At 51.3% G+C, this 11,071-nt stretch overlaps 6 protein-coding genes across 6 annotated transcripts; 4 read left to right on the top strand and 2 right to left on the bottom strand.

The window, feature by feature from the left end:
* Positions 1 to 553: 553 nt before the first annotated feature.
* COCVIDRAFT_26239 (hypothetical protein) lies at positions 554 to 2,062 on the top strand (the record flags this gene model as incomplete). The annotated part of the gene is made up of 1 exon (XM_014701553.1): positions 554 to 2,062. One exon carries the CDS (start codon positions 554 to 556, stop codon positions 2,060 to 2,062), a length of 1,509 nt encoding a protein of 502 aa, XP_014557039.1.
* Positions 2,063 to 2,173: 111 nt separating this feature from the next.
* On the bottom strand, positions 2,174 to 2,912 carry COCVIDRAFT_98174 (hypothetical protein; the record flags this gene model as incomplete). Its single annotated transcript, XM_014701587.1, has 4 exons — positions 2,174 to 2,457; positions 2,507 to 2,712; positions 2,766 to 2,782; positions 2,841 to 2,912. The coding sequence occupies 4 exons, from the start codon at positions 2,910 to 2,912 to the stop codon at positions 2,174 to 2,176; spliced, it is 579 nt and encodes a 192-aa protein (XP_014557073.1).
* A 281-nt stretch (positions 2,913 to 3,193) lies between these two features.
* COCVIDRAFT_98190 (hypothetical protein) lies at positions 3,194 to 7,663 on the top strand (the record flags this gene model as incomplete). The annotated part of the gene is made up of 3 exons (XM_014701586.1): positions 3,194 to 3,551; positions 3,606 to 7,094; positions 7,161 to 7,663. The coding sequence occupies 3 exons, from the start codon at positions 3,194 to 3,196 to the stop codon at positions 7,661 to 7,663; spliced, it is 4,350 nt and encodes a 1,449-aa protein (XP_014557072.1).
* An 83-nt stretch (positions 7,664 to 7,746) lies between these two features.
* On the top strand, positions 7,747 to 7,905 carry COCVIDRAFT_98107 (hypothetical protein; the record flags this gene model as incomplete). Its single annotated transcript, XM_014701585.1, has 1 exon — positions 7,747 to 7,905. A coding segment is annotated over one exon (159 nt), but the record flags the coding sequence as incomplete, so codon positions are not given.
* Positions 7,906 to 8,072: 167 nt separating this feature from the next.
* On the bottom strand, positions 8,073 to 9,621 carry COCVIDRAFT_98208 (hypothetical protein; the record flags this gene model as incomplete). The annotated part of the gene is made up of 3 exons (XM_014701584.1): positions 8,073 to 8,849; positions 8,900 to 9,444; positions 9,495 to 9,621. The coding sequence occupies 3 exons, from the start codon at positions 9,619 to 9,621 to the stop codon at positions 8,073 to 8,075; spliced, it is 1,449 nt and encodes a 482-aa protein (XP_014557070.1).
* A 306-nt stretch (positions 9,622 to 9,927) lies between these two features.
* On the top strand, positions 9,928 to 10,821 carry COCVIDRAFT_98109 (hypothetical protein; the record flags this gene model as incomplete). Its single annotated transcript, XM_014701583.1, has 7 exons — positions 9,928 to 9,954; positions 10,012 to 10,052; positions 10,108 to 10,120; positions 10,185 to 10,250; positions 10,377 to 10,419; positions 10,470 to 10,607; positions 10,664 to 10,821. The coding sequence occupies 7 exons, from the start codon at positions 9,928 to 9,930 to the stop codon at positions 10,819 to 10,821; spliced, it is 486 nt and encodes a 161-aa protein (XP_014557069.1).
* Positions 10,822 to 11,071: the final 250 nt, after the last annotated feature.

The raw sequence follows: 11,071 nt of genomic DNA, 5'->3' as shown, positions 1-11,071 counted from the left end.
GGCCTAGTAGTTGTATTCTCACTCCACAACCAAAAAAACCAACTCGCTTAAAGGAAAAAAGCGAGAATAAAGGAAGAGACACAGTTTGATTGGAAGATCAAAAGAGTAAAAAAAGCAAAAAGACGACACCAGTGGGACTCGAACCCACAATCTTTGCCACCGGAAAGCAACGCCTTACCATTAGGCCATGGTGCCTTTGATCTCCAGAAGATAAGGTTTTTCTCGATTAGATAACTTATATTGACCTCCAAAAACCGTCCAGTGGAGTTCGAAGTAACCGATACCCGAGCTGGTGACTCCGCATCATTGTACGGCCAATCTTTCCCTCGGCTTACAACCACCTATCGCTCAAACCTTGGTGTTGTTCTTTGTCTCTGCACCCTCCCACCCTGTCTCGACACCCCCCCAATTGCCCATCATGTTGGCGGCACGAGCATCGCGATGGACACCAAAGACCGCCAATGTCACGAGATATGTACCGCAACTTAGAACGTACTCTGAAGTAACATACAAATCACGTGTCTTATATCATGTACAACTTTGACTAAATGCCATGCAGGCTACATGTCCGTCGAATAAACCCAAATACGCCGAAAATGGCGGTAGAACCAAACCGCCTAAAAAAGATGTTGATACCAAAGACCCCACCAGTGCTGCCACTCCAAAAGAACCAAAAGCCACAAAAATAAGCCCGGTCCCATATACCAGCAAACTCGGCTCCAAAGCCCGGTCTTTCCACCTAGGCAGAGCCGATCCCGTCCGCGCAACCAGCATGTCGAACTTCCTCCGGACGGCGCAATTCGAACTCGCCGCGCTGCAGGCACGGCGGCGCGGGCTGCAGCATAGAATGCGCGGGCCGTACAACGTGCGTGTTAGCGCTACGGCACCTCGTACGCGACGAGATACTGTCACAGTGGACGAGGGGAGCGTGTGGGTGGGGGACAAGCGGATCCCGAATGTATGGCTGAGGGATAATTGCCAGTGTGGCGGGTGTATGCATGGGGATACGAGACAGCGGTTGCTGGATTCGTTTGGGATTCCGCCGGGGATTGGTATGGAGAGGTATGAGGTTGAGGGGGAGGAAGGGGAGGAGGAGGGGGAAGGGAGGAGGTTGAAGGTTGTGTGGGAAGATGGACATGAGAGTTTTTATCCTTTTTCGCTGCTGCGCCAGACGCTGAAGACGGAGGCGGCGAAGGTGGTGCAGCGGTTGGGGCTTGTGCCGCTTTCGCTGTGGGATAAGGGTGTTGCGAGTGAGCCGCCGACAGTCGAGTACGAGGGGGTTGTGAGCGGGGAATTGGCGGGGTTGCTGAGGAATTTGCGGGAATATGGGTTTTGCTATGTAGATGGGACGCCGTTTGAGGATCCGCAGCATACCAAGATGTTGTTGGAGAAGATTGCATTTATTCGCGAGACGCATTATGGTGGGTTCTACGACTTTACGGCTGATTTGGCGAGTAAGGATACGGCGTATACGAATATTGCGCTGGAAGCGCATACGGATACGACGTACTTTTCCGATCCGGCGGGACTGCAGGCGTTCCATTTGCTGTCGCATACGGATGGGGAGGGCGGAGCGAGTTTGCTCGTTGACGGGTTCAAAGTCGCTGAAGAACTTCTTGAAACAGACAAGCAGGCGTATGAGATTCTCGCAACGGTAAGTGTTCATGGACATGCGTCAGGAAACGATGGCATATCGATTCAGCCGTACCGCGGCTTCCCTGTGCTGGAACATGATATTGCAACGGGAAATCTCCTGCGCGTGCGCTGGAACTCTTCTGATCGCGCGTCGATTGAGCTCCCCATCGATCAGGTGGAAAAGTGGTACGATGCCGCAAGGAAGTTTGATGCATTACTGAAGAAGAAGGAAAACGAGTACTGGGAGCAATTAAAGCCTGGACGGGTACTAATCTTTGATAACTGGAGGGTACTGCATGGACGGAGCAGCTTCACTGGGAAGAGAAGGATCTGCGGTGCGTACATTAATCGGGACGACTGGATTAGCAAATTCAAAATGGCCGAGTTTGGACAGGACAAGGTCTTGGAGGGGCTTCCTGTAAACTAGAAATGAAAACAAGAAACACATGTTGATACATGCTCACTTGGCTTGTTTGAACTTATTTACAGCCACTGTGACTCAAAAAACTACGCTTTGTCTGTTACAGCCTCCCTGGCTCTACCGACCTTCGCGGGCGAGCCTCTCCTGCTCAAGTTCCAACTCAGCCTGTCGGTAGTACTTTGCGGTGTCAACACCATGGTAGGGGTGGTTGACGAGGTTTGGCCATGGGAGAACGTGACCAAATGTAGCGGCAAAGCGCGAGTTTCGGTGAGCGACTCCCTGCATGTACTCGCTCATTTCCGACTTTCCATACAGCGGCTCGCCCTTTTTGACCTTTTCGACCATTTCGCGCATGTCCATCTCCACCTCGCGCCGATTCTCACGCGCACCGTAGAAACGCACTGCTAAGTGTTAGCATGTGGTCTGCCTCCCTGCCCGTGTATGACATACTGCATGACCTCGAGTAGGCGAACATAAAGCATCCAGCCACTCCAACAGCGCCGGTCAATCGCAAGACGGGGGCGAAACCACCCTTGCCGACCATGGATGGCGACACCTTCTCCCAGTAAAGCATCAATCCAGGGCTCAAACTTCCGAGGGCGGCACCGTAGGCCCAGTCGGAGGGGCGGGTGTACCGCAAAACGCGACTAAGGTGTCTTTTGGCAGAGGTTAGTCATGGCATGGACAGCAGAGGACAATAAAGGCGTACGGGTCATTGTCGATGAGCTGTTGGCGTTAGTTGGTGCGAGCCATTGCAGGGCAGCCGAGGGCGCAATTGACTCACAGGGTACTCTCCGGTGGGGAGCTTGTCCGGCACGACAGCCTGGTGCCTGACTGCCTCGTCTGCGTTGGTCATTGTGGTGTTGATATGCACTGCGGCCGAGGGCGTGCTTGTTGCGGGCTGGGCGAGTGAGGTTGGATGTAAGGCTTGGCACTGCGGGCCGGTAGTCGTTGGAGCTTCCGCAACGCCATCCACTCCAGAAACTTTACTTCTTGGCGCGTCACCACGCCATTCGCCAAACCTCGTGCGTCGACAATGCGCGCGCCCCCCTTCACTTGCGCCGACACCCTCTCTGTACCGCGACGATGGCCATGAAGCCAGACCACATGGACGACGTTACCCCGACGGGCGACGCCATGTCTTCCACTACCTCCCCAGGCGCGTCCGCTGCGCATGCGGCCGACCTAGCCAGCCTACATGCCCGCCCAACTGTCGCCGACCTGCACGGCGAGAACCACTTCGCGCAAGTCGCGAGGAAGAATTGGCTGGCCGCAAAAAAGACGCCCAAAGTGCGCCCCGAAGTCGTCAAAAAGGAGCTCTGGGACCAGCTGGAGAGCGCCGACTTTGCATACTCGTCGCTCTTGATTCTCGAGAATCTGCAGCTGTTGGAGCGCTATCTGTGGCCTGGATTTACAGAGGATGTATCAAACTACCATCATCTGCTCCTGGCCCTTATGGTCAATGTTAAGAGGAGGGAGAACCTGTCGTCTTGGGGTACGTTGCGCCGTTGTTGCTGGCTACTAAAGGGACTGCGCTGACACTGAACAGAACACTTCTCAACTAAGCCCGCCGAATTCTCATCCTTCTTCCGTCGCATCTTGTCCATGACCGTCGACCCCTCGCAGCCAAGCAAGATCCGTACACAACTCATATCCTTTGTCATCGGCGCCTTCCAATCACTCGACAGTGGCCTGGTGCGAAAAGAGTGCGCTCCACTAGTTTGCATATCCATATGGCAGAACCTGCATTCAGATGCTGTGCGCGAACATCACTTCGAGCAGCACAGCATGCTACGCAAGGCTTGGAGGGCTGCATCGAAGCGCTACGACGCTGGAGACGATGCCCTACAGGCTCGCCTACGCTTTGAGCGCTCGTGGCTTTACACCCTCCTTCTGGACTTCATTGACCGTTTATACAACAGTAGCAATAGCCAAGACATGAGGGACAATATGGCCTACTGTGAGCGCTTCATGGAGCTGCTAATAGACTTGCAGAGCCAGTTGCCTACAAGGAGATATGTCAACACTCTACTCAAGGACCTCAACATGCTCTCGGCTATCCGATTGTCGCCCATGTACGCCGATGAGGACAATGGCCTGTTCCGCGATCTATTTGACCTGCTCAGCCACTTCACCAACTTCTCCATCGAGGACCAGACTGGCAGACAACTGTCGAAACTCGAGTATGATCAGCAGCATTATGACCTTTTGTCCAAGTTGCAACGGACGGGCTACGCTACATTCCAAGAAAAACTCCAACTTATGGCACTGGCAAACTACAAGAGCATTGGAAACAGGGAAGAGCTGGATGGCCACCTGCGTACACTGAGTGACGAAGAGCTTGTTGAACTTTGCTCGCTCATGGGTCTACGAACAGAGTATCCCACGACGACGTACTTGGTGCGGGATCGCGCTTTCTACATGGAGACCCTAATCATGCTCGTCGAGCAACGCCCGACTTTCAAAGACACAATCCGCGATATGTCAGTACTACCAACAGAAAAGATTCTTTACGAAACTACGCTTTTGCGAAACGAATCCTACGACGGCTCACGACCACTTGCCATTCCAAAGCTGAACCTCCAGTACCTGACCATGGGCGATTTCTTGTGGAGATCATTTATTTTGTACCGGGCCGAGTCGTTCTACGGTATTCGCAAAGACATGGAGGACGTCGTAAAACGCGTCAAACCAAAAGGCAGAGGCGTCAACACCAAGTTCACCGGTGTATCAAAAATGTCACTGCCCATCATGAAGCCTGCCATCGTCGATGTGGCACCATCAAGAGTCGGAGAAGAGCATCCCGCCTATGTTCGAGCAGAGATCATACTTGATGTCAGTCGGCTTCAGTATCCAGTACGTCGGGACTGGGAACAGCTCCGACCAGATGATGTAGTCTTTCTCCTTGCTGTTGAGGGAAAAGACGACGTACCCATGCGAAACGGTCATCATGCGGATGTCGGCAGTGGAGAAGAGATTGGTCTGCGTCGGATGAGATGTGCCCAGGTGGTTCAAGTTTTGGACGACAAGGGACGACCATTAAGAGAACAAGCCCGTGACGATGGCTTTGGACCAAGGGCAAGGCAACGACGGCTCCTTGTCAACATCGATGCGAAGCAGTACTACGCCGATATGGAACAAACAGCCAAAGGAGCGCCCAACGTCTACGAGCAAATCAACCTCATTGTTCGCCGAAAAGGACGTGAGAACAATTTTTTGCCGATCCTAGAGTCAATCAAGCGCCTAACCCTCTCGGATATCCCAGCACCATCTTGGCTGCAGGAGGTCTTTTTGGGCTATGGAGATCCTTCATCTGCATCCTACAAGCGACTCCCTAATCGGCTAAATAAGATTGACTTTCGCGATACCTTTTTGGACTGGGAGCACCTGGTTCAATCATTTCCCGGCAAATCCGTTGAACCTAACGAGGAAGCACATGCACCTGTCGAGCCCCCATATCTTTTAGAGTTTCCTGTTGCAGCGGAACCAGAGGATGCACCACCACGAGCGTCAAAAAAGCGGCGCCGGGACCAGGCTGAGGTTGCACAACCTGTGCAGGAATTGGTTCGCGTATCCTCGTACAAGCCACCGAACATGGGTCCATATCCTGCAGATGCGCCAAAGCTGAACAAAGTCCGATTCACACCTGCCCAAGTTGATGCCATCACTTCGGGAACTCAGCCGGGACTAACAGTGGTGCTCGGACCACCAGGCACCGGCAAGACGGACGTCGCGACCCAGATTATATCCAATATATATCACAACTTCCCGGACCAGCGGACCTTGCTTGTTGCACACAGCAACCAGGCGCTTAATCAGCTATTCCAGAAGATTGTGGCGCTTGATATCGACGAGCGTCACCTATTGCGGTTGGGTCATGGTGAAGAGGACCTCGAGACGGATGCAAGCTACAGCAAGCACGGACGAGTGGAGTCGTTCCTTGAGAGAGGACAATACTATTTGTCTGAAGTTGACCGTCTAGCCAAAAACTTTGGTGCACCGGGTGCCCACGGTAGCTCATGCGAGACTGCAGATTACTTCAATCTTGTCTATGTGAAACCAGCGTGGACGCAGTACTGGGATAGTGTCACATCCGGGGAAACGAGTGTTGAGCAGATAATCACTGAGTTCCCATTCAAAGATTACTTCTCAAATGCACCACAACCTCTCTTCCCCCCTGCAGTAGACCGTCAACAGATTCTTGATATTGCACAGGGCTGCTATCGCCATGTCCAGAAGATCTTTGCAGAGCTCGAGGACATTCGTCCGTTTGAGCTTCTGCGAAACCCGCGAGACAAGGCGAACTACCTGCTTGTCAAGGAAGCCCGCATCATTGCAATGACATCGACACACGCTGCCATGCGAAGACAAGAAATCGCATCGCTAGGGTTCCACTACGACAATGTCATCATGGAGGAAGCTGCTCAAATAACAGAAATTGAGAACTTCATCCCGCTCGCATTGCAAAATCCACAGAATGGCGAACTTCCATTGCAACGTATAGTCCTCTGTGGTGATCATCTTCAAAACTCTCCCGTCATTCAAAATCTCGCATTCCGCCAATATGCCAACCTGGAACAGTCGCTCTTCCAACGGCTTGTCCGCTTAGGCGTACCGACCATTATGCTTGACCAACAAGGTCGCGCCCGCGCGTCCATCGCCGAGCTCTACAAATGGCGTTATCCTTCGCTCTCTAACCTGCCTTCTGTTGTCTCCAACTCTGAGTTCCAAATCGCGAACCCAGGCTTCAAGCACGAGTACCAGTTCATCGATGTGCAAGACTACAAGGGTAAAGGAGAAGAGCAGCCCACACCACACTGGATGATCAACTTGGGTGAAGCCGAATATGCGGTCGCTTTGTACATGTACATGCGATTGCTTGGGTACCCCGCGAACAAGATATCGATTCTCACCACGTATGCTGGCCAAAAGAGTTTGATCAACGATGTCCTAGGCCACAAGTGTAAGAACAACCCACTGTTCGGGCGCCCGAGGATAGTAGCTACGGTGGACAAATACCAGGGCGAGCAAAACGACTGTAAGTTCTTACACCCTTTGTTCTAAACTTATCAGGAGCCTCACTAACATGTGCCCTTCAAAACAGACATCATCCTCTCTCTTGTCCGCACCCGCTCAATAGGCTACCTCCGCTCCATTCGACGTCTCACCGTCGCGCTCTCCCGCGCTCGCCTAGGCCTCTACATCCTCGGCCGCCGCTCTGTCTTCGAGTCCGTCTTCGAGCTCAAACCCGCCTTCGACATTCTCCTTCAGCGGCCCGACAAACTCGAACTCGTCACCGACGAAATGTTCGGCGAGACGCAGCGTCATGTCGACTCCGCCGCTACTACCATCCCCGGCGAGGCTCAGATGCAGGATGTAGAGCATTTGGGTAAGTACGTGTATGAAATGACGAAAGCAAAGATCGAAGCTATCAAGGCGAATGGCGGCGTTATGCCGAGTACGGCGCCGGAAGTGCAGATGGGCGAGGCGGGCGTGAATGGCGCCAGCCATCCGGTGCATGACGAGGAAGACGATGATAGGCCTGAGAACGTGCTTATCCCTACAGAAGTAGCAGAGGATTTCGAGGGCGAAGATGAGGAGGAATAGTAAGATTTTATCCAAGACGGAGAGGTGTAGTTTTATCGCGTTGCATTTTGCGGGGTCGAAACAATTCTGTGTTTTTCTCTCCTTTTTTCCCCTCAATCGACAAGAAAACGTACGAACTTGGAGAACTGATTATGTTCTTTGCATCTGTATGGCGTAATAATGTGTTGTTTTTTTCGTCGCGATCTTCTTTTTCTTCATACTCTATCAAAAGGGACTATAGATGTGAGATTGGGAACGTTTGAGAAAAGAGAGAAGAGAGATACCAAGATCACAAATTCAAATGTTGTCTATCATTTGTGCTAATAACCACTTATTTTCCCCAACCGCCCATAAGAGAACGCATTAATGTTAATGGGATCATCTATACAGAGAGCCAACGATACAACGCCATATATGTCTTTCCATTCCCTTATCGACCCCTAGCATTCTCTCTGTTTTCCTTCTTCTTCCTTAAATACGCGCTAATCTGTTCGACATGGCTGACAAAAAAGCACCTATTAGCGTCATTCTGCCAGACTAGCACCCCCAAAGCACTAGCATAGTTCAAAACATCTCTATACTCTGCGTCCGAACCAAACTCGCGCATCAAGTAACCCGTTGTCGTTTCGACACGCTCGCCCTCATATTCCCAGAGACGAATTTGATCCATGACGGTTGGCGGGATGTAGGGAACGGTTTTTTGCATCTGCGGGTGGGCATAGGTGGTTAGGTAGGAGATAATTTGTGCTGATGTAATGCCTGCCTGGACGGCTTTGTGCACGGACTCCTTTGTTAGTTTTCCCGAGACGAGGTTGGGAAAGCGATGCTGAAGTTTGGTGAAGAGAGAGAGAATGGCGATTTGGATCAGACTGTTGGTGTAGGCATAGAGGCGGTAGTTGGTTTCGATGATTATGAAGCCCTTATTTGCTGCGGTTGGAGGTCCGGTGGTGCTTGTGCTTGCTTGTGCAATATCGTTGGAGGAGGCCGACATGGCACTGCCAGAGTCTGATGTGAGCGTTGTAGCTAACCGGGTGGGGTAAAAAGTTCGTGCATTCCTGTCGGAGCGGTATACAAGACCCATTGCAGAGAGATCCTCGAGCATTTGGAGCTGGGTTGCCGAGAGGGTGGAGGTAGAGTAATCTTGTCCCAATTCAAGCGAGCCAAGCATGAAGAGGAATGAGAGAACTTCGGTCTCAGACATGCCGAGCTGTAATAGTGTTAAATAGTATCAGTCAAAATCTGTATATTCATGCTTACCTCGTTCGTCATCTTCAAATAGACAATCAGCAGACTCCAAACCTGCGCATTCGTCTCTTGTAGCACGAAAGAGAAGCCATCTTTTGTGATTCTTGGACTACCATGTATCGTGCGCACCAGATCTCCAGTATGTAATAGCTTCTTGGTGCCAGGACCAACCTCAGCTCTAGAAATGCTGTCTTTGCTGAGACCGGCCGCACCGCTTACAAGGTAGTACAATATGCCCTCCCATTGCGACCTCGAATACTCGTCCAAGAACTCAATACTGACGCGCTTTCCACTCTCTTCTTTTGTCGCCGGTACTCCAAAAGATCGATGAGTACCAGAGCCCTCGATGGCGTTTCGGAGGCTGCGTTGGAAGCCTGGATTGAGTGTCCACGACAGAGTGCCGTTGTCCTGTCGCGCTGAGGTAATAATATGCAGACGGTCGAGGGTAAAGGTCGCCCGCTCTTTCTCTTTGCGTGCAGTGGGTTTGAACCAGGTATCAAGGTCGGCGGCGGGGAAGGGAGTGGGCATGTAGAGCATAGCCATGACTATTGACTTGGCTGAGACTCTTGTTAGCTCTGCAAGCACTACTCGATTTGTCTTTACTTACCAAGATGCGGTAGCATGCAGCGGAATACCGCGAGGACTGTCGAAGGCTGCTCATACAGCTTCTTGTGTGTGGCCAGCGGGAGACCCTCAAGGTATTCCAACGCCTGAGCAGAGGACGAGGCCGACATCTTGGTGGATGTGGAGAAGAATTAACGTTGTTTTACCGCCGTATTATCATGTTCGGATACTGCAATGAGCAGGAGGGAGAGAGGCGGGCAAGACGCGTGTGTTGCGCCGGCTGCAGCCTGTTTGAGTCGAAAGTCGAAAGTCGCTGGTTGTTCAAAGAAAGTGAGGTGACGCGCGCGCCCAGTGAGCGGAAAGATGCTCCCCCACAATTCCGCTCCACCCCTGTCTAGCTTCCGAGATACCTAGCCAACTGCCGAGCGGGACCCAACTACATCACTCTTCGCACACCAAGAAGCAAGACTGTGATTATGACGGCGCTGAAGTTTGTACGATCCGTGAGTGATATATGCAATGAGAAATACTAAAATCATGGCCATTGACCAATGGAATAGGTTTGGGAATCATTCCGAGCCAACTCGGGTCTGGAGCCAAGGTACACCCCCACGATTAGATAGTATATCGACATCATTGACCTAACTGTTTCCAAGGCTTCTGGACGGGGTAAGTCTACTCTGGGATTCAATTTGACTGAATGAACAAGGCTCATTACCAATTGCTTCATTAGCTTCGAGTGACGTCGGCAGTCCCGGGACGCGTCAAGTTTGAGCTGGACATAAAGAAGGAGCACACAGTGAGTATTCTATCTCTTCGTGTCATACAAATCTCATATACATTATTACCGAAGCTTATCATCTACTTTTGTTTGCTGTCATACGAGAATGTCATGTTGTATCATCTGCTAATCTGCACCTCCCAGAACCGGTTAAGCATTCTCCATGGAGGAACAATTGCCAGCATGGGTACTTTTGAGTAGTTCTAGCTCGATCTCGTCTGTTCTAATACATTGCAGTTGATCTCGGTGGCTCTCTCGCCGTAGCATCTCGCGGTCTCTTCGCAACCGGCGTCTCGACTGACCTGAATGTGACTTACCTCTCCTCGGGCGGCAAGGTCGGAGACTTGATCAAGGCCGAAGTATCATGCGACAAGTGTATGTATCTATATATTGGGCGGCCATCAAATTCTTCTTACTAACAAAAAATAAAGTCGGCAAAACATTAGCCTTTACATCAATCAACTTCAGCAACAGCAAAGGCGAGATCTTTGCTCGAGGAAGCCATACCAAGTATGTTGCCTTGGCGTGGAAAGATCCAAACAATATTGTTGAAGAGCTATCACCCAAGCCGAGTGAGAAGAAGGAATAGCAGTTGCAGAATTCATGTGATCTATTCTGATTACATTTCATCTGGCCATACGTTATTGATATGCCCTCGCTACGTACTCATTAAGCTCCGGGCTCATCATCCCCTAAAGCTGCACTGCCGCTTCACTGCAGAATTCCACAAGCAATGTCTTCAATACTCTTGGCTGTGTCACATCGCCTTGTCCAATGTAACTTTATGTAGATACTGTTTCTCAATGAATGCCAATTCAATCATTGAGAGCTGAAAGTCC

Source organism: Bipolaris victoriae (assembly GCF_000527765.1).
Source record: "Bipolaris victoriae FI3 unplaced genomic scaffold scaffold_38, whole genome shotgun sequence".
Taxonomy (NCBI): domain Eukaryota; kingdom Fungi; phylum Ascomycota; class Dothideomycetes; order Pleosporales; family Pleosporaceae; genus Bipolaris; species Bipolaris victoriae.
Note: the sequence above shows the minus strand (reverse complement) of the source record. Positions and strands in the feature narration are given on the sequence as shown.